We start from the raw sequence: 23519 nt of genomic DNA, 5'->3' as shown, positions 1-23519 counted from the left end.
AACATTTATCAGCTGACTTAAATGAGTCTCTGTCCTAATGACTCAACTCTGGCACCATTAAAGTAGGCCTAGACAATATAAAAACAAACAAGTGTGGTTATGTGGCAATAAAACTTTATTTACAAAAACAGATTGCAGTCCAGATTTGCCCCATAGATGCAGTTTGCTAACCCTGAGGGGAAAAGACAAATAGTAAATAAATGAACAAATTCCAAAAGAAAATACTGGTATCTGATCTCAGATAGGCAAGAATTTCTAAGCATAAAAGTAATGGAAGAAACCACAGAGGAAAAGATGGTCCTGTATACCATATACATTCAAACTTCAGTTAGTAAAATAAGTACCATAAAGAAATTAAACAAAATCAAAACGCAAATGACAAAGCAGAGAAACACTTGATGAATATAATGAAGGATTCAGAGTTTGAAAGGTATATCTTTTGTTTCTCAAACTGGCAAAAATGATGCTAGCCATGATCATATATTAAAAAAAGCACGAATAGTCACAGCTGCTAGGAATGTAACTAGGATCAATCATCACACAATAAAACAAGACACCTCAATAGGCCTTTAGACAATTAATTCTTGCCTTCACAAGTTCACTTTTATAAATCTAGTCTACAAAAATAATTAGAGATCCACACAAAGATTTTTGGGTAAAGATGTCTTCTGTAATCTCAATTTATAACAACCTAAATACCGAACAACAGAGAAGTATTTAAATAAATTCAAGTACATATATTACAATGGACTACTACACATATGTTAATCACGTTTTAGCAGAACATTATGGGCATAAAAAATGCTCATAATAAGACGGTAAGTGAAAAATGCATCAGAAACTTTTTATGGACAGTTATTCCATTTTTAATATTTGCATAAGCAGAGAAAAATATGAGAAAACATATGCCACAAATTAAGCAGCTTTGATTTCTGGGCTGTGGGGTTATGGGTGATTTTTGTTTTCCTCTTATTCTTCTTTGTAGTCTCTAAATTTTCTACAATATTTATATATTCTAAATATGAAAGACAACAAATGTTACTTTTAAAAAGCAAAAAGCATGGCAGGGCATGGTGGCTCACACCTGTGACGCCAGCACTTTGGGAGGCCAAGGTGGGCGAATCACTTGAGTTCCGGAGTTCAAGACCAGCCTAACAACAAGGTGAAACCCTGTCTCTACAAGAAATACAAAAAATTACCTAGGCGTGGTGGTGCTTGCCTGTACTCCCAACTACTCAAGAGGCTTAGGTGGCAGGAAGGTTTGAGCCCAGGAGGCGGAGGCTTTAGTGAGCCAAAATTGCGCCACTGTATTCCAACCTGGGTGACAGAGCCAGACCGAGTCTCAAAAAAATAAAATTTGGCTGGACACAATGGCTCACACCTGTAATCCCAGCACTTTGGGAGGCAGAGGCAAGTGGATCACGAGGTCAGGAGTTCGAGACCAGCCTGGCCAACGTGGTGAAACCTCATCTCTACTAAAATTAGCTTGGCATGGTGGCATGCGCCTGTAATCCCAGCTACTCAGAAGGCTGAGGCAGGAGAATCGCTTGAAACCGGAAGGTGGAGATCGCAGTGAGCTGAGATCATGCTATTGCACTCCAGCCTGGGCGAAAGAGCGAAACTCCGTCTCAAAAAAAATAATAAAATTTAAAAATAAAAAATGTAAAGCAAAAAGGTCTTTGCTTCTCACTAAGGCCATGGGAGAAACAGAAATCTACTTGAGCAAAGCAGTAGCAGCTTTATTCATCTGTTTCTACTCAGTATTTCTGTTGCTCTTTACTTCTGAATATCCATGAAATAGCTATTGCAACTCTAAAAGGAAGAAGACCTCTCAGAACAAACACATTCCAGCCCCCACAATGGAACATTTCAGAACTCTCCTGGGATGTTTAAGAATGCTTATGGTCATGCTTCTAGGAGTAGAGGCAAAATCAGTGCTAATTTGAACCCTGATATGACTGTGTTACTTGCCTAAGTATACAGCAATCTAAGTCACTGTATTCTGTTCAACAGGTAACCCCATCATCAGCCCCATAAATAGCAATAATGAAAACAAACTGCTTGAAGTCAGAAGAGGTAAACACAAACTTTCTTATGCTGAATTTTTTTAAATCTCAAAATAATCTTTCTGGAGGGCAGTCTGGCTATACATACCAAAATCCTTTAACAAGTAAATATATTTTGACCTACTCGAGATCTGGAAATCTGCTAAGAAAACAATTGGACAAATGTTTAAAGTATATATGCATAGATATTTATCGCAACATTTATAATTGGAAAGGAAAATGGAACAGAGGGCATAGGTCAAATAAAATGTTATATCCATAAAATGAAATGACACCATTAAGAATGAGACATAAATGTCCATTCATTGACATAAACAGATGTTTAGGATATATTGTGGAGTCTCTTTAAAGAAAGATACAAGACTAAATAACATAACAACATTCTTCTTATACTCTACTTGTATTTTAGTCAGCTAAAGCTATTATACAAAATACTATAGATTGGGTGGCTAAGCAAAGAAATGTATTTTCTCACCGTTCTAAGACTGGAAGTCTGAGATCAAGGTGCCAGTATGGTCAGGCCCTGGTGAAGGCTATCTTGGCTTCTTCCAGTGTCCTCACTTGGGTGGGGGTGGGGGTCCCAGGAGGACCCCTTCCTCTTTTTATAAGGCCACAGTACTGTAAGATTAGGGCCACACCCTTATGGCCTCATGTACCCTTAATGACCTCCTAAAGATCCTATTGACAAACACAATCCCGTTCGGGGTTAGAGCTTCAACACATGAATTGGGAGGGGGGCACACAATTCAGTTCATTGCAACTTGTCACATTTTTTTTATGAATAGTGCTGTATGTGAATGAAATCTGGAAAGGTTGTCTCAAGATGTTTAAAATAGTGGTTGCCTCTGTGTTACAGGACACTGGCATGCTTGGTTTCTACAGTAAGTGTGTATTACTAGTTCATAGCTTAATAAACATTAACACAAAGGAATCCCACCGATAAATAAGACAGTATATTTTAAAAAAGCACTGGGGAAAGGTCTGGTCCTTTCTCGTGCTCGCACACATTGGCTGCACTCACAAAAAGCAGCCACAATGGAGCAAGGCAGTCTGTTATGACACAGGAAATGGATCGAGGAACCAGAGCAGACTGTTTCTTGAAAACATCAGCCCATTTTCTGTTGTGATCAAAACAGATAACAAAATCCACCAGGCATCGTTAGGAAAAATATTAGAAATAAAATGGAAAACATAGCCTATCCAAAGCCATGTTGCTGTGACCAGACCTGGAGCAAGAAGTCTTCTGGCACCAGAAGGCAGCCAAGCAGACTCCAGGCCTTCATGACACCTCGAAGCATATAAAACCGATACAAATGTACAAGAAAAAGCCATGAGAACACTTAAGATAATCAAGATCTAGCCTCTACTTTCCCCACCTGCCTCCAGCTGACAGGTATTATTATTCCATTTTCACATACCTTGTCACTGATTATATCACTTATCTCTCAGTCAGCCCTTGAGATCCCACCGGTCCCCACCCCCAAACACACACACAAGCAGGATGGGGGCTCTCAGGGGCGAGAGAGCATATCATCTTCAACTCTGCTGTCTTTGCACAGTGCACACATTCAACAAATGACTGTTAAATAAGTACATGATCAATTAAAGGATTTTCATAGCCCGTAGGTTTTTCTCATTAGAAAAGCCTGTTTAGTCCTTTGGTACTGTTTGGGGAGATAAAGTGGTCTGATAAAAGTTTATAATAGTAATAAAGGCTGAAGACATGCTGAAGACATTTAGGAAATCTTGTAATGGTAGAGAGATGAAAAACTCAAAGTTTTAAGGCCATAAGGCAAAAAGAAATGAAATATTAATTTACAATAGGTAAAATTATAGCTGCATTATCCCAACATTTCACAAAAGAAACTGAAGACAAATTCATTTTCTCCTCTTGTGACAAGCACTTTCCTTGTATTACTGCTCTTTATTAGACAACTGACATGGTCCTAGCTGCTGTTAAAGTTCTAACTGAGCAAGTTCTTCCACTTCAGTTATAATTGGCAAAAACAGAACATGTTGAGAATAATCCAACAGCTCTTTAATTCTTCCACAGCTACTTAGAGTAGAATATGATATTGCTAGCTATGAGTAAAATAGGTCAATCCTAGCCAATAAGGCTAGGCCCATCACAAACTTGTCCAGACAAGGAAATATGGAATTGACAATGTGTTTTGTTTCAGCTCAAGCTTCCCAACCTCCACTAGAGACTCTGGGCTGAGCCATCCCTTCCTGTCCTCAGGCAATATCTGCGTGTCCCATGTGTCAGCATCCCCATCATTTTTGAACACTCAGCACAAATAAGCAATCAAGATTGCTTCCTAAATGAGTTGAACTAACATAGTCAATTAATCAGAAAAGGAGAAATACTTTAAGAAAAATCTATACTCAAGAATAAAGTCTTCCCAAATCAGTCTTGTCCCTCAACTGTGCTAGAATTACGAGTCAAAATGTAGGTGTCTAGACTTGAAATTCAGCCTGTCCACAACTGCCCAGATAAGTACATCTCCTAGTGTAGCACCCATGTGGCTGATTCACCATTTAAATATAAATTCCAGTAGGAGCCTGAACATCCCCAGTCTTACTTCGGAGACATCCTTAGTGATGGTAAAAAGGCTTTTTCTTCACTATATGCTTCTCTACTATCTTTTTTTCCTTTCTGAGACAGAGTCTCACTCAGTCACCCAGGCTGGAATGCAATGGCGCAATCTCAGCTTACTGCAACCTCCGCTGCCTGGGTTCAAGCAACTCTCCTGCCTCAGCCTCCCAAGTAGCTGGGATTACAGGCATGTGCCACCATGCCCAGCTAATTTTTGTATTTTTAGTAGAAACAAGGTTTCACCATGTTGGCCAGGCTGGCCTCGAACTCCTGACCTCAAGTGATCCACCCACCTTAGCCTCCCAAAGTGCTGTGACTACAGGCTGAGCCACCGTGCCCAGCCTTACCTTTTAATTTATATTGTAACTTATTCCAAAAGGATTTAAAGTTACTTACATTATATACATAATAAAATTTAAAAGTATTTTAATAATAAGAGGAGAAAAAGCAGACCGATAAAATGGCAGGTAATACAAGAAAATAAGCAAACTTGAAGGGCAATATAAAAGTCATTTTGAAAAAGCCTAGATACCTGCCAGAATTTGGTCATATGTTTGGAAATAAGCTTTAACAGTTAACTGATGACTTGGCTGGTATCAGTTACACAAACAATAATGTATATAAAATAAAAACAAAGTAGTTCTCATGAAAAGCACAACCATTCATATTACGAAGAGAAGAAATTTAATTCCAGGGCTCCTCATAAAGGGAACACCAAAAAACAGAAATGACAAGCATAGTAGCTAAGAATTAGCACTTATGTGCAAGACACTGACCTAAGAACTTTAGACATATTCACTCATTTAATAACCCTCTGAGGCAAGTACCATTATTATCTACAAATAGCAGATAAGGAAACTGAGGAACAGAGTAGTTAAGTAAGTTGCCCAAAGTCATACAACTATTAAGTTGTGAATTTAAGAGGACTCAAACCTGGTCCTCTGGCTCCAGTATCAGCATTTTTTTTTAAAGACAGGGTCTCGAGCGCGGGCGCAGGCCGAGAGATCCAAGATGGCCGGTTAGGAGGCGCTCAGGATTGCAGGTCCGAGTGAAAGCACAGAGGGTGAGTGGACGCCACATTTCCAGACGGGTTTTTAGTGCCCACAGACCAGGAGATTCCCAGGCGGAGGAGCCCCACAGGTTGCCAGGGTGGCAGTTTTGGCTGGCACGACTGTTTTGCCTGGGCCCCGGTGCAGCGGTTCCCAGTGCAGAGTAAACGAGACTGTGTCCCCTCTTAGCCAGCAAGGGGAGCTGAAACAGGGAGCCAGGCCAGGAGATTCCCGGGCAAAAAAGCGCCACGAATCTCAGAGCCGCAGTTTCAGCCAGTGCAGTGGGTCGCCGCATGGGAAATCACACAGATCCTGGCGCCTATTCAACAGGTGACCAGGTCACCTGGTAGAGAGCCGACCGTTCAACTAAAAAACAAAAGGCTCTGAGGCAGGGAGCCAGGTGATCAGGCCCGGCTGGTCCCACCCCCACAAAAACAAAAACAAAAACAAAAAAACAGCAATTGGAAACGCTCTGGGTTGAGACTTTCACAGCAAGCACAGCTGAACCCAGGACGGTCCAGCTCTGTGGGGGAGGGGCGTTCGCCATTACGGAGGCACTCCACCACTACAGAGACAGTCCGCCATTCCTAAGGCAGCCTGCAGTTGCCGAGGCAACCTGCCATTGCCAAGGCAACCCACCATTAGAGAGAGAGTCCATCATTACAGAGGCGGGCCACCGTTCCTGAGGCAGTTCTAACTACACCCATATAAACAGGACTGCAGGGAAGTTCACACGGCAGCTGGGCAGAGCCCACAGCAGCTCAGCGAAGCCTCTGCAGGCTAAGAGTGACTAGGCTGCCTCCTTGTGGGCAGGGCAGCCCTGAAGAAAAAAAAAAAACAGGCAGCAGCACAGAAACTCATAAAGCTCTAACTCCCCAGGACAGAACACTTGGGGAAAAAAAGGGGTTTATGAGTTCTGCTGCTGCAGACTTAAACTTACCTGCTGAGCAGCTCTGAATGAACAATGGGGCTCACAGCTCAGCACTTGAGCTACTGTAAAGAACAGACTGTTTCCTCAAGCAGCTCCCTGACCCCCGTATATCCAAAGAGTCACCTCATAAAAGAGAGCTCAGACTGACATTTGGCAGGTATCCTTCAGGGACAAAGCAGAAGAAACTGGTAGCAACCTTTACTGTTCGGCAGCTGCTGCAAGTGATCCCCAGGCAAGCAGGGCCTGGAGTGGACCTCAGCAGTCCTACAGCAGAGAGGCCAGACAGTTAAAAGGAAAACTAAGAAACAGAAATAACTTCATCATCAACAAACAGGACAGCCACTCAGAGACCCAATCAGAAAGTCAACAACCACAAAGTCGACAGGTGGATAAATCCACAAAGATGGGAAGAAACCAGCACAAAAAGGATGAAAAGACCCGAAACCAGAACACCTCTCCTCATACAAGGGAGCACAACTCCTCACCAGCAAGGGAACAAGACTGGATGGAGAATGAGTGTGATGAAATGACAGAATCAGCCTTCAGGAAGTGGGTAATAAGAAACTTCCATGAGCTAAAAGAACATGGTCTAACCCAATGCAAAGAAACTAAGAACCTTGAAAAAAGATTTGACGAAATGCTAACGAGAATGGACAACTTAGAGAGGAATGTAAGTCAATTGATGGAGCTGAAAAACACAACACGAGAACTTCGCGAACCATGCACAAGTTTCAACAGCCGAATTGACCAAGCAGAAGAAAGGATATCAGAGGTCGAAGATCAACTCAATGAAATAAAATGAGAAGGCAAGATTAGAGAAAACAGGGTAAAAAGGAATTAACAAAGTCAACAAGAAATATGGAACTATGTGAAAAGACCTAATCTATGTTTGATAGGTGTACCTGAATGTGATGAAGAGAATGAATCCAAGCTGGAAAATACTCTTCAGGATATTATCCAGGAAAACTTCCCCAACCTAGCAAAGCAGGCCAATATTCAAGTCCAGGAAATACAGAGAACACCACAAAGATATTCCTCAAGAAGAGCAACCCCAAGGCACATAATCGTCAGATTCACCAGAGTTGAAATGAAGGAGAAAATGCTAAGGGCAGCCAGAGAGAAAGGTCGGGTTACCCACAAAGGGAAGCCCATCAGACTCACAGCAGATCTCTCAGCAGAAACCCCACAAGCCAGAAGAGAGTGGGGGCCGATATTCAACATCCTTAAAGAAAAGAACTTTCAACCCAGAATTTCATATCCAGCCAAACTAAGCTTCATAAGTGAAGGAAAAATAAAATCCTTTGTGAACAAGCAAGTACTCAGAGATTTCATCACCACCAGACCTGCTTTACAAGAGCTCCTGAAAGAGGCACTACACATAGAAAAGAACAACCAGTACCAGCCACTCCAAAAACATACCAAATGGTAAAGAGCATCAACACAATGAAGAATCTGCATCAACCAATGGGCAAAACATCCGGCTAGCATCAAAATGGCAGTATCAAATTCACACATAACAATATTAACCCTAAACGTAAATGGACTAAATGCCCCAATCAAAAGACACAGACTGGCAAATTGGATAAAAAGCCAAAACCCATCAGTGTGCTGTATCCAGGAAACCCATCTCACATGCAAGGATACACAAAGGCTCAAAATAAAGGGACAGAGGAAGATTTAACAAGCAAATGGAGAGCAAAAAAAAGCAGGAGTTCCAATTCTCATCTCTGAAAAAATAGACTTTAAAGCAACAAAGATCAAAAGAGACAAAGAAGGACATTACATAATGGTAAAAGGATCAATGCAACAAGAAGAGCTAATGATCCTAAATATATATGCACCTAATACAGGAGCACCCAGATATATAAGGCAAGTTCTTTTTTTTTTTTTTAAAAGGAAGAAAGAAAGAAAGAAAAAAGAATGAAGAAGAGGAAGAAAGAGGAAGAGAAAAACAGAGAGAGAATGGAAGTATTGCTTTCTTGCCCAGGCTAGAATGTGGTTTAGTAATGGGTATTGAAAACCTCTTTTATACCAATAATTATACTTAATGTCAACAGGAAGGAATAAGGGAAGAAAATAACAAACAAGCAGCCAACCAATATTTCATTTAAACCTAGGAAATGCGATGCGATTACTGAGGAGTGATTTGCTTCCAATTATGTAGTCACTTTTGGAATAGGTATGAGGTGGTAATGTATGTTTTGTGTATTTGAAGTGGAGAGTTCTATAAATGTTTATTAAGTTTACTTGTTCCAGGTCTGAGTTCAAGTCCTGGATGTCCTTGTTAATTTTCTGTTTCATTGATCTATAGAATCGTTAGCTCTTCTTGTTACATTGATCCTTTTGCCATTATGTAATGTCCTTCTTTGCCTCTTTTGATCTTTGTTGCTTTAAAGTCTATTTTATCAGAGGCGAGAATTGCATCTCCTGCTTTTTATTTATTTGTTTATTTTTACTCTCTGTTTGGTTGGTAAATCTTCCTCCTTCTCTTTGTTTTGAGTCTTTGTGTATCGTTGCATGTGAGATGGGTCTGGATGCAGCATACCGATGGGTTTTGGCTTTTTATCCAATTTGAATATATATGAGTTTAACACTGCCATTTGATGCTAGCTAGCTGTTTTGTCCATTAGTTGGTGTAAATTTTTCATTGTGTTGATGCTCTTTGCTTTTTGATATATTTTTGGAAAGGCTGATATTGGTTGTTCCTTTATATGTATAGTGCTTCTTTCAGAAGCTCTTGTAAAGCAGGCCTGGTGGTTGTGAAGTCTCTAAGTACTTGTTTGTTCTCAAAAGATTTAATTTTTCCTTCGCTTATAAAGCTTAGTTTGGCTGGATATGAAATTCTGGGTTGAAAGTTCTTTTCTTTAAGGATGTTAAATATTGGTCCCCACTCTTTTCTGGCTTGTAGGGTTTCTGCTGAGAGATCTGCTGTAAGTCTGATGGGTTTCCCTTTATGGGTAACCTGACCTTTCTCTCTGGCTGCCCTTAGTATTTTCTCCTTCATTTCAACCCTAATAAATCTGGCAATTATGTGCCTTGGGGTTGCTCTTCTTGAGGAATATCTTTGTGGTGTTCTCTGTATTACCTGGAGTTGAATATAACCCTGTCTTGCTAGGTTGGGAAAGTCTTCCTGAATGATATCCTGAAGAGTATTTTCCAACTTTGATTCATTCTCTTCGTCACATTCAGGTACACCTGTCAAACGTAAATTAGGTCTTTTCACATAGTCCCATATTTCCTGGAGACTTTGCTCATTCCTTTTTATCCTTTTTTCTCCAATCCTGTCTTCTCATTTCATTTCACTAAGCTGTTCCTCAAGATCTGATATCCTTTCTTCTGTTTGATCAATTTGACTGTTTAAACTTGTGCATACTTCGCAAAGTTCTCATGTTGTGTTTTTCAGCTCCATCAATTGACTTGTATTCCTCCCTAAATTGTCCATTTTCTTTAGCATTTCATCAAACCTTTTTTCAACGTTCTTAGTTTCTTTGCATTGGGTTAGAACAAGTTCTTTTAATTCTCAGAAGTTTCTTATCACCCACCTTTTGAAACCTGCTTCTGATAGTGGAACACACTCGTTGTCCATTAAGCCTTGTTCCATTGCTGATGAAGAACTGCGATCCCCTGTAGAGTGAGAGGCATTCTGATTTTGAGTATTCTCTGCCTTTTTAGGCTGGTTTCTTCCCTTCATTATATACTTATTCCTCTGTTGTCTTTGTAATTACTGACTTTCTAAGTAGGCCTCTGAGCAGACGTCCAACTTGTTAATTCCCAGCGCCGAAATCTGAGCAATCCACTGTGCCAGCCAAAACAGTGGTGTTAAGATTGATGGTGCTTTTCTGCCTGGGAATCTCCAGATTCTGCACCAAAAACTGCCACGCTGAGGTGCCTGCAAAACCACTGCACTGGCCACAAGAGTCACCCTGGCGACCCGTGGGGCTCCTCTGCTGGGAATCTCTTAGTCCGTGAGCAACAAAAATTCATCTAAAAGTGTGGCGTCCTCTCGTTCTCTGCGCCTTCACTGGGAGCTACGAGCCCGAGCTGCTAGTGATCAGCCATCTTGGATCTCTCTCCCGACCTCCGGCAAGTTCTTAATGACTTACAAAGAGACTTACACTCCCACACAATAATAGTGGGAGACTTTAACACACCATTGTCAATATTAGACAGATCAACGAGACAGAAAATTAACAAGGATATCCAGGACTTGAACTCAGACCTGGACCAAGCAAACCTAATAGATATTTGCAGAACTCTCCACCCCAAATCCACAGAATATACATTCTTCTCAGCACCACATCACACCTACTCTAAAATTGACCACATAATTGGAAGTAAATCACTCCTCAGCAAATGTAAAAGAACGGAAACCATAACAAACAGTCTCTCAGACCACAGTGCAATCAAGTTAGAACTCAGAATTCAGAAACCAACCCAGAACCGCACAGCTTCATGGAAACTCAACAACTTTCTCTTGAATGTTGACTGGATAAACAATGAAATGAAGGCAGAAATAAAGATGTTCTTCGAAACCAACGAGAACGAAGACACCACATACCAGAATCTCTGGGACACATTTAAAGCAGTCTCTAGAGGAAAATATATAGCAATAAGTGCCCACATGAGAAGAAAGGAGAGATCTAAAATTGACACCCTATCGTCAAAATTGAAAGAGCTAGAGGAGCAAGATCAAAAAAACTCCAAACCTAGCAGAAGACAAGAAATAACTAAGATCAGAGCAGAACTGAAGGAGATAGAGACACGAAAAACCCTTCAAAAAATCAATAAATCCAGGAGCTGGTTTTTTGAAAAGATCAACAAAATAGACAGACCACTAGCCAGATTAATAAAAAAGAAAAGAGAGAATAACCAAATAGATGCAATAAAAAATGATAAAGGGGATATCACCATAGATTCCACAGAAATTCAAACCATCATCAGAGATTATTACAAACAACTCTATGCACATAACCTAGAAAACCTGGAAGAAATGGATAAACTCCTGGACAGTTGCCTCCTCCCAAGCCTAAACCAGGAAGAAGTCGAAACCCTGAATAGACCAATAACAAGGTCTGAAGTCAAGGCAGCAATTAAGAGCCTACCACCCAAAAAAAGCCCAGGTCCAGATGGGTTCACAGCCGAATTCTACCAGACATACAAAGAGGAACTGGTACCATTCCTTCTGAAACTATTCCAAATAATCCAAAAAGAGGGAATCCTTCCCAAATCATTTTATGAGACCAACATCATCCTGATACCAAAACCCGGCAGAGACTCAACAAGAAAAGAAAACTACAGGCCAATATCCATGATGAACATAGATGCAAAAATCTTCAATAAAATACTGGCAAGCCGATTGCAACAGCACATCAAAAAGCTTATCCACCATGATCAAGTAGGATTCATCCCGGGGATGCAAGGCTGGTTCAACATACGCAAGTCTATAAATGTAATTCACCACATAAACAGAACCAAAGACAAAAACCACATGATTATCTCAATTGATGCAAAGAAGGCCTTCGACAAAATTCAACAGTCCTTTATGCTAAAAACCCTCAATAAACTAGGTATTGACGGAACGTATCTCAAAATAATAAAAGCTATTTATGACAAACCAACAGCCAATATCATACTGAATGGGCAAAAACTGGAAGCATTCCCTTTGAAATCTGGCACTAGACAAGGATGCCCTCTCTCACCACTCCTATTCAATATAGTACTGGAAGTTCTAGCCAGAGCAATCAGGCAAGAAAAAGAAATAAAGGGTATTCAATTAGGAAAAGAGGAAGTCAAATTTTCTCTATTTGCAGACGACATGATTGTATATCTAGAAGACCCCATCGTCTCAGCCCAAAATCTCCTGAAACTGATAAGCAACTTCAGCAAAGTCTCAGGATACAAAATCAATGTGCAAAAATCACAAGCATTCCTATACACCAATAACAGACTTAAAGAGAGCCAAATCAAGAATGAACTGCCATTCACAATTGCTACAAAGAGAATAAAATACCTAGGAATACAACTAACAAGGAACGTAAAGGACCTCTTCAAGGAGAACTACAAACCACTGCTCAACGAAATAAGAGAGGACACAAACAGATGGAGAAACATTCCATGTTCATGGTTAGGAAGAATCAATATCGTGAAAATGGCCATACTGCCCAAAGTAATTTACAGATTCAATGGTATCCCCATCAAGCTACCAATGACCTTCTTCACAGAACTGGAAAAAAACACCTTAAACTTCATATGGAACCAAAAGAGAGCCTGCATAGCCAAGTCAATCCTAAGCAAAAAGAACAAGGTGGGAGGCATCACACTACCAGACATCAAACTATACTACAAGGCTACAGTAATCAAAACAGCATGGTACTGGTACCAAAACAGAGATATAGACCAATGGAACAGAACAGAGGCCTAGGAGGCAACACAACATATCTACAACCATCCGATATTTGACAAACCTGACAAAAACAAGCAATGGGGAAAGGATTCCCTGTTTAACAAGTGGCGTTGGGAAAACTGGCTAGCCATAGGCAGAAAGCAGAAACTGGACCCCTTCCTGACACCTTACACTAAAATTAACTCCAGATGGATTAAAGACTTAAACATAAGACCTAACACCATAAAAACCCTAGAAGAAAACCTAGGCAAAACCATTCAGGACATAGGTGTAGGCAAGGACTTCATGACCAAAACACCAAAAGCATTGGCAACAAAAGCCAAAATAGACAAATGGGACCTAATCAAACTCCACAGCTTCTGCACGGCAAAAGAAACAGTCATTAGAGTGAATCGGCAACCAACAGAATGGGAAAAAATTTTTGCAGCTTACCCATCTGACAAAGTGCTGATATCCAGAATTTACAACAAACTAAAACAGATTTACAAGAAAAAAACAAACAAGCCCATTCAAAAGTGGGCGAAGGATATGAACAGATACTTTACAAAAGAAGACATACATGAGGCCAAAAAACATATGAAAAAAAGCTCATCATCACTGGTCATTAGAGAAATGCAAATCAAAACTACATTGAGATATCATCTCACGCCAGTTAGAATGGCGATCATTAAAAAATCTGGAGACAACAGATGCTGGAGAGGATGTGGAGAAATAGGAACACTTTTACACTGTTGGTGGCAGTGTAAATTAGTTCAACCATTGTGGAAGACAGTGTGGCGATTCCTCAAGGATCTAGAAATAGAAATTCCATTTGACCCAGCAATCCCATTACTGGGTATATATCCAAAGGATTATAAATCATTCTACTGTAAGGACACATGCACATGAATGTTCATTGCAGCACAGTTTACAATAGCAAAGACCTGGAACCAACTCAAATGCCCATCGATAATAGACTGGACAGGAAAAATGTGGCACATATACACCATGGAATATTATGCAGCCATCAAAAACGATGAGTTCACGTCCTTTGTTGGGACATGGATGAACCTGGAAACCATCATTCTCAGCAAACTGACACAAGAACACAAAATCAAACACCGCATGTTCTCACTCATAGATGGGTGTTGAACAATGAGAACACATGGACACAGGGAGGGGAGCACTATACACTAGGGTCTGTTGGGGGGAAATAGGGGAGGGACAGCAGCGGGTGGGGAGTTGGGGAGAGATAGCATGGGGAGAAATGCCACATATAGGTGAAGGGGAGGAAGGCAGCAAATCACACTGCCACGTATGCACCTATGCAACAATCTTGCATGTTCTTCACATGTACCCCAAAACCTAAAATGCAATAAAAAAATAAAATAAATTTAATTTAAAAAAAAAAAAAAAAGGGTCTCCTTCTGTCTACAGGGCTGGAGTGCAGTGGTGCAATCACAGCTCACTGTAGCCTCCACCTCCAGGACTCAAGTGATCCTCCAGCCTCAGCATCCCAAGTAGCTGGGACTACAGGCATGTACTACCATGCCCAGCTAATCTTTGTATTTTTTGTAGAGAGAGGGTTTCACCATGTTGCCCAGGCTGGTCTTGAACTCCTGGGCTTAGGCTGTCCACTCGCCTTAGCCTCCCAAAGTGCTGGGACTACAGGTGTGAGCCACAGCACCCAGTCCAGAGTCAGCACTCTTACCCACCATCCAAAGTGCCTCTTGCCATTCCAATAACAAGTAAGCAACGCCCTCAACAACATCCTTATAGTAGATACCACTTTCTTAAGATGTTCTTCAGTATAGCCCAAGGAAAAAAACACTGAGTTCAGGAACAGAAATTCCACTGAGGACAAATGAGGCATTCCGGCATGTGGTTCTCTGACAGATGGATAGATATTTGGGACATTCAGAATCGTCAGAAGAACAGGTGGCCTGAAGCCCTTCAGGCCATCCTTCATGAATGTTATATTCCATCCATAAAGGCTGGGTACACACTGTGTAGCTGAAGTGGGGGTTATGCTTTCTGAGGGCAGGTGAAACACAGCTCTTACCTGATGACAGTTAAGGCAGAATCACAGGCTAGAGTCACCACCTGAGCTGGAGGTAGGGCAGACATCCTACCCAAGATGAGAACCCTGGTGCAAACCCACATATGAAGATAGTCAGCCTATCTTTGCATGGGGGTGACCCAAGCAAGTACCAATGGGCAAGGCTCCCTTAAGAAATAGCTTAAGTGGCTCAAACTAAAGGACAATAAGGTCCCCAAATGCCTTCATAGGTCTCAATAGAGGTAGTCTGGACAATATCCACTTGTCAGTCATTACCACGGCAAGCCCACAGACATTCAGCCATGAATCACACAACTTCTTGCTGTGGTGCAAGAAGGGTTAGAAGCACACCTCTAGGTAGCGGAATGGTCAACAGGCTCGGAGAGATCATTAATGGTGAGCCAGTTAAGTTTCTTTAAAAACACACATTTTGGCTTTAGAATAAGTGATTTTAACTAATCTTCTTGGTAGCTTCTCCAAGTTCAACTTCAGGACTGTAAAAACCATTTCATCAGTATTCCCTCATTGACTGAGCATTTACTATAGAGCCAGGCACTGTTCTAGCTGTTAGGAGTGAATAAGGCACATAAAAATCCCAATCATCAATCAGATTCTTTTTTTTTTTTTTTTGCAGTAGGGTCTTGCTTTGTTTCCCAGGCTGGAGTGCAGTGCTGCACTCACAGATCACTGTAAACTTGAACTCCTAGCTCAAGTAACCCTCCTGCTTCAGCCTTCTGAGTAGCTGAGACTACAGGTATGCACCAACATATGTCTAGCTAATTTTTTTTGGTGGGGTGGGGGTAGAAATGAGATCTCACTATGCTGTCCAGGTTGGTCTTGAACTCCTGGCCTCAAGCCATCCTCCTACCTTGGCCTCCCAAAGCACTGGGATCACAGGCATAAGCCACCACATGCCTGGCCATGAATCTTGTTCTTGTACTGTAAATGTACTCTTAGTAACACTTACTAATTACTATTACTACACTTACGCTGTTATTCTGGACTAAGAGTACATCAGGTGAAGAAGAAACTATACAGGGTCTGGGGAAAGGGTGTGCCAGAGGCATTTCAGGGAGTCACAGAAGCCTCACTGAGAAGGGGGTCTGAGCAAAGGCCAGGCAATGAATAGTGCAATTCCTGGTGGAGATATCCTAGGAAGTGGAAACAGCAAGGCAGCCTGGGTGCCCAGAGCAAGGTGAGGAAGGAGCAGAAAAGAGAGAGGCACACAGGTGAAGAGAAGGAGGGAGTGCTAGGCAGTGCTGGAGATGGGGCTGGAGGCCACTGTATTTGACCCTGCATTTGACCCTGAGTGGCAGAAGGTCCGGAGCAGAAGAGTGACATGGCCTGACTTCTTTTCAGAGGGCCACTCTGCTGCATGGAGAAGAGGCTGCAGAGGGCAAGGACACCAGCAGAAAGACCAGTGTGGAGTGAGGGTGCATCTTTCCATTCGGCAGCACCTCTGCTACATGCACAGACAGCCTGCTAGTGCAGGCAAGGGTGGTGGGCAGAGAGCAGCCGACAGGATGCATGACAGCAGTGTTCCAGAATCCCAGACCCAGAGCTCTGACAGAGCCCCGACAGGTTACTCTTCTCCCAGGCAATACAAGAGAAAAGAAAAACATGCAGAATCTCTTAAAGTCAGGTTAACCAAAGACAAGTGAGTCTGGCCTGAGGGAGCAGAAGCTTGCCGCATGGGAGGGGCATTGCCATTACTGGCCCAAGTAGGTCCCTGGCTTCCAGGTTATGGATACACTAATGGAACAGAGTGCTATAAGGAGCTAGTCCTTCTAATCTCTGATACCAGTTATTCACAAAAGCATATTCCAAAATATATTAGAGCTTAAAATATTTAGCAGTTAATATAGCACCACTTAAATTCCAACTATACATAACACTGACTTGCAAAATGCATCTGATGTCTTGACTGATGCTCTCCTTTCTTCCTCCCACATATTGAAGTGCTGACATAAGAACCTCCATAAAATGCATCCCCTCTCTGGGTTCCCACAAGGCTGGGGCCACCCAATCTGATCACAAGGGCGTATGGCATGCCAATACCACCTTCTCAGTCTCAGATGGTAGCCTCACCAGCCAGGAAAGGTCTCAGTGCTTCTGCACGCTTCGCTGTACCAAGCAGCTGCTGGCAAGACACACACATAGAAACTCTGAGATATATTTGTCCCAACTCATTTTGACAAAAGCTGTGATAAGAACAGAAGGAAAAATGGCAAGGCATCCTGAGGGAGGAGGAGACCCATATGTGGCTCCCCACAAGCCTGGTGCTGGTGGGAAGGCCACAAGAGGCACACCCATCTGTGACTTGACACCTCTTCATACCGGATAAAGGGACAGAACACAGAAGTGTCATGTCAGACTGCACTTCCTCTCACTCTGAAGACCCTTCACCCCAAAACATGTTAAGTAGCTGGATTTTTTTAAAAAATAAAAATATAAATATTTGTCTTTTACCCATCATAGTTTTCTCTCATGCTCCCTTTAAATTTCTCCCCTGGAATCAAGGACTGACCATAAGCCATTAGTAAGAAAAACCCAGCCAACTAGAAGACTGGGATGTAAAGGGGCTAAATAATTCACCTTCACTAGGAGAGGGTTCACATATGTAATACCCTAAATATACACTTTACCGTGTATTATTTCTAGGACTATACCAAGAACATGTAAGCTGATAAAGCTACATTAGAAAACTATTCTTTAATCAAATAGCTTATTTTTTTCTCTGTATGTATTTAGCTTTGATCAATCCTTGGCATTCTCACACATACAAACACTCACTTCATAATTTAATCTTAAGGCCACTAATTACCCATTTACACACACAGACTACATATATATATATATGTACATTGAAATAAATAAATATATTTGCTTTACAAGTAAAGAACAGTTTATTCTAACACCATTAAACTACTTTTTAATTAAGCAAGACAGCATTTACCAGCCAGGAGGAGATCAATAGTTCTGAATCTTCTTTTGTCCAATTGTATGCTGTATATTCAAGGGCATTATTCTCTCCTTGCTGTTTGCACATATAAGCACAGTTTCTTTCAAAAACGGTGCGGATGCCTTTAAACAGAATCACACTAGTAGTGCAACCCATCCCCAAGGTGTGGATGTTCAGATTTTTAGCAATCTCTACTCCATCTCCACATCCTCTTCCTTGGCTCTTCCGAAACAGGCTCCCACTGTACCATCTTCACGACAAGCAGTCACCGGTACCGGAACAGAAGGGAAGCTCTGAGCTGCCGTACTAGAATCCGCTCCTGCTCAACAGCCTGACAAAAAACCCAGACTCCGAGTGTAAAACAGGAGGGGTGGTGCAAACACAAGATGACACACCTCGGATGCACCAAAACCTTTAAAGTATCGTTTTTCTAGCTGATTGCTTCACTCTTAATACCAAAGAACAAATAAGCAGGAGATTTACATGTGGCTACTGGAAAACTGCCGGCTCCTGTGATTTGCTTGGGATTGTTCTGAATCTCAGAACCTGCCCAAAATGAAAAAGACAGTGCCAGACAGCCACACTGCTGCAGATGCTGCTGGGAGGCACAAAGAATGTTCATCTGCTGCAAGAAATCACTCTCCCAGAATGCTTAGCCTAGCATCTATATTAGCAAGCATCTCTTTCCTTGACCTAAATATGCTGTTTATTTAATTCTGCATCAGCAGGAAACAGAGAAGCAAAGGGAAAAAAAAGTCCAAAAAACGAGTGAAATCGCTAAGATGACTGCTGCTATGGAAACACGTGCAAGCCCACTTCAAACAACCTTTTGCACGTATGGGTAACAGCTTGCTGACAGCAAGCCACAAGGGAACACAACATTGCTGTGTCGATCTTGACTTCAGCCCACCTCTACTCTTTGCTAGAGAGGGCTAGCAAGACTATGCTGCTCAAAAGGATTCTCCTATTTCTGGTAACCAAAGATGCAAATGAGAACATGAATAAAGGGCTACCCAGCCTGGCTAGATGCATGCCTTCTGAAGCAGTGCTCCAGTGTGCAATGGGAAATACATGCTGAGGTCTCAACAGTCAGCACCATTATGTTTGGTGTGCAAGTAATCCAACTCCTTCTGCTGAACTCAGTGACACTATACCACCGCATGTGAATTTTTGGGAATGGCTAACAGGGAAGCTTGTCAATGATACGATACCAAGTTGGCTCTTGCCATTTTCTTTCCTCAACAATGAAAGCCTAACTCTATAAAAAGACCATGCTGCACACACAGGAAAACCTTTGCCAGCCACAGTATGTAACTAGGAAAAAAGTTAACCATCTTTTAAAATCCACTCTGATATTACTCCTTATTCCACAAGGCAACAGAAAGTTTCATTTTCTCTCTATAGATTTGTAAGTTGGAGTGAATCATACTGATTGAGTACCTGGGGGCTGTGTAAACGTGTGCATGTAGTAAAATCATACTTGTAGGGAATACCATCTAGGCACGTGATCCCACCATGTCTGTTTTCTCTAAGGAGTAGTTTAGCCACTGGACCCCAGATAAAAGCAAAAATCTAGACTTATTCTCTCTCCTGTGTTTTTATGCAAAGTGTGTCTAATAGCTATACAAGATCAAACAAGGCGAGATGTTGGCCACATGCACAAAACAGGATGACCCTCTCTGGTCTAGAGCATTCCACTTCCAAAGGGTGATTCTGTTAAAACAGAGCTATAGTGTTCAAGATCACACCCATGTTGTGATATTAGGAGAGTCTTCATGTGACATCACAATGCTGGCAGATAAACAACATGGAAACTCATCTACCCAGAAACTGAATATTGGAGACTATAAAACACTAAATACATGGATTAAATGTCAGTTTTGATAATTCAGAAAATCTACCAATTAACCTGACTCCTGTACAGCAAGAGAAATACCTTTAAAAGCAATCGTTCATTCAATATACATCAAGAGAGTATCCGGAAATTTAAAATTAATTTGTTATTGTTATTACACATTTTAGGCATCCTGCCTGCAGAAGCCAAGGAATATTATTTGAGATACAAAAGATTATGTTTGAACTTTACCAAGAATTATAAATGATAACCAAGCATATTGGAAGCTGCTGGTATATGCTGTTTGATTTACTTTTAGAACCCTCAGTTAGTGTTTACAACAAGAGTCTAAATCAGAGGTGTCCAATCTTTTGGCTTCCCTGGACCACATTAGAAGAAGACGAATTGTCTTGGGCCACACATAAAATACACTAACACTACTGATAGCTGATGAGCTTTAAAAAAAGATCTCATAATGTTTTAAGAAAGTTTATGAATTTGTGTTGGGCCACATTCAAAGCCATCCTGGGGCACATGTGGCCTGCGGGCCGTGGGTTGGACAAGCTTGGTCTAAATGGTCTCATCACAAAAAGAGAAAGAAAAATGGTAACTAAATGAGGTGTTAGCTAATTCAACTGTGGTAATCATTTCACAATATGTATGTATATCAAATCATTATATTATATACCTTAAATTTATACAATGTTGTCAATCATACCTCAATAAAGCTAAAAAAGATAAATAAAAGTAAAAACTAATTTAAAAAAAAAAAAAACGAGACAGAATGAAACAATTTCCTAACTCATTCAAAGGAAAAAGCAATGTTTTCTGGAAATAAATTAATTAAATGATATGGTTTGAATGTGTCCCCCAAAGTTCATGAGTAAGACACTTAATCCTCCATGGACAGTGCTGGGAAGTGGGACCTTTCAGTAGTGATTAGGGCAGAGCCTCACTGATTAACGGTGTTCTCAAGAGCGGGTTCCCAATAAAAGAATGAGGTCAGCCCCCTTTCTCTCTCTCACTCTTGCATGTTCTCTTTTCCTTCCACCTTTCACCATTCACCAAAGGATGATGCGGTATGAAGACCCTCACCAGCTGCTGCTATGCTCTCACCGCTTCCAGACTCCAGAACAGTGGGACAAATAAATTTCTGTTCATTATAAATCACCCTGTTTGTGGTATTCTGTTATAGCAGCAGAAAATGGACTAAGACATATACACATTGAAGCAACTTGTACCAAATTTCAAGTATTAATCATTTGCCAACCAACAAAATTAGTGGGCTCTTGAAAAGCAACAGAACAGGCCGGGCGCGGTGGCTCAAGCCTGTAATCCCAGCACTTTGGGAGGCCGAGGCGGGTGGATCACGAGGTCAAGAGATCGAGACCATCCTGGTCAACATGGTGAAACCCCGTCTCTACTAATACAAAAAATTAGCTGGGCACGGTGGCGCGTGCCTGTAATCCCAGCTACTCAGGAGGCTGAGGCAGGAGAATTGCCTGAACCCAGGAGGCGGAGATTGCGGTGAGCCGAGATCGCGCCATTGCGCTCCAGCCTGGGTATCAAGAGCGAAACTTCGTCTCAAAAAAAAAAAAAAAAAAAAAAAAAAAAAGAAAAGCAACAGAACATATTTAGAGTGAAGTATTCAAAAACAGGTCTCATGATAATAGAAACAAGACAAAATGAGTAATTCAAAAGGTATGTTTGGTTTCACTGACTTTTTTGTATCAGAATGAACTTGAGTTGTGCTAAAATGAAAATCACCATGAATTTCATCAGAGGACATGAATAGACGGATGGTATCTATTGGCAACCAGTGCAGCCACCTAAAAGTACATTTCAATTTGGAGATCACATTTACTCTCCCATCTTTAAATGTCACTTCTTTTTTTTTTTTTTTTCTCGAGATGGAGTTTCGCTCTTGTTACCCAGGCTGGAGTGCAATGGTGCGATCTCAGCTCACCACAACCTCCGCCTCCTGGGTTCAGGCAATTCTCCTGCCTCAGCCTCCTGAGTAACTGGGATTACAGGCATGCGCCACCGTGCCCAGCTAATTTTTTGTATTTTTAGTAGAGACGGGGTTTCACCATGTTGACCAGGATGGTCTCGATCTCTTGACCTCGTGATCCACCCGCCTCAGCCTCCCAAAGTGCTGGGATTACAGGCGTGAGCCACCGCGCCCAGCCTAAATGTCACTTCTAATTTATACAACTCCTAAGACTAAATGTCTGCCTTTGAATCCCTTTTGAGATGCAGGCCCATGTCTTTCCTCTCCTGCTAATACTGACACCTGACTCTCCCACCATCTCACCCTCGGATGTTCCAAATGAATTACCCTTTAAGATGACAAACTCGTACGGCACATCCACACAGTGGAATATCATTCAATCACAGGCAGGAACAAAGCACTGATGCATGCCACTACATGAACTAGCCTAAAACCATTATGTGAAGTGAAAGAAGCCAGGCACCAAAGACCCCATATTGTATTACTCAAATGAGATACCCAGAACAGACAAATCCATATAAATAGAAAGTAGATTAGTGATTATGTAGGGCTCGGAGACCAGGAAATATGGGGTCACTGCTAGTGGGTATGAGGTTTCTTTTCAGGCTAAAGAAAATGTTCAGAAATTAGACAGTGTTTCTAATATATATTCTCAAATGTATATATAACCTATACACATATACAGCCTGTGACTACTGAATTGAACACATTTATGGCATGTGAATGTAATTTTTAAAAAGTGACCAGACTTTTGATGCTCTGAAGCCTCATTCCTCCTTCATCCCTTTCTGCGCACATCTAGGTAGGCAGAGAGGAAAGTCCAGGTGGCTCCCTCTTAGGGCACCAGCAGTAAATTCAAACCCTTCAATGGGAACCCTCGCTCCACACCATCCTCCCATAACCATTCAAATAATGCTAAGCCAGTCTCCTTTCCCTGTTCTCTGAAGCCATTGTAGGACCTCTTGGGAGCTGCTCTGGTCTCCCCAGAAAGCCTCATTATAGGAGTAATAAACCTTTTCACACCCTCTTAGGGTATGTCTGATGTCAGCTGACTCAATATCTAAAGCAAATGTGACCAAGTGGAGGAGATCCATCCCATTCCTGTGGAGTGGCCCCCAATAGTGAATTCCATCTCAAAGCTGCTATTAAGAATGGGGGTGGGGAGGCCGGGTCCAGTGGCTCACGCCTGTAATCCCAGCACTTTAGGAGGCCAAGGCGCAGGGATCACCTGAGGTCAGGAGTTCAAGACCAGCCTGGGCAACATGATGAAACCGCAACTCTACTAAATGTACAAAAAATTAACTGGGCATGGTGGCATGTGCCTGTAGTCCCAGCTACTCGGAAGGCTGAGGCAGGAGAATCGCCTGAACATGGGAGGTGGAGGTTGCAGTGAGCCAAGATGGCACCACTGCACCTCAGCCTGGGCAACAGAGTCAGACTCTGTCTCAAAAAATAAAAAAAAATTTAAGAATGGGTATGGGGAGAACAGCACCTAGTCTGCCCACCCCATATGCTATCAAGTTCAAATAAGGTAACAGGAGAGAACTCAACCAAGAAATTGCTAGAAATATGTTCAGTACCTATTGCCTTATACTTCACAAAGGATTTGCTGTGTAACCTAAACAGCCA

At 41.7% G+C, this 23519-nt stretch overlaps 1 protein-coding gene across 21 annotated transcripts in view; it reads right to left on the bottom strand.

Annotated features, from left to right (window-relative positions):
* The window catches only part of DOCK9 (dedicator of cytokinesis 9), a 303837-nt gene that overhangs the window by 215857 nt on the left and 64461 nt on the right, over window positions 1–23519 (bottom strand). For 6 of the 21 annotated variants that reach the window (XM_064362186.1, XM_064362187.1, XM_064362191.1 and 3 more), the window contains exon 1: window positions 18040–18729. The exons of 5 other annotated variants lie outside the window; for them this stretch is intronic. In XM_064362186.1, the coding sequence (XP_064218256.1) occupies window positions 18040–18201 (162 nt within the window). In that variant the 5' untranslated portion in view covers window positions 18202–18729. Of the gene's footprint in view, window positions 1–18039; window positions 18732–23519 lie in introns of those variants that run through there. 10 more of the 21 variants (XM_064362195.1, XM_064362198.1, XM_064362202.1 and 7 more) reach the window with 3 other exon arrangements.

This window comes from Aotus nancymaae, unplaced genomic scaffold (genome assembly GCF_030222135.1).
Source record: "Aotus nancymaae isolate 86718 unplaced genomic scaffold, 86718_ANA_hifiasm-v0.15.2.pri h1tg000048l, whole genome shotgun sequence".
Taxonomy (NCBI): domain Eukaryota; kingdom Metazoa; phylum Chordata; class Mammalia; order Primates; family Aotidae; genus Aotus; species Aotus nancymaae.
The sequence above is the reverse complement of the archived record's forward strand: the minus strand, read 5'-3'. Positions and strand labels throughout refer to the sequence as shown.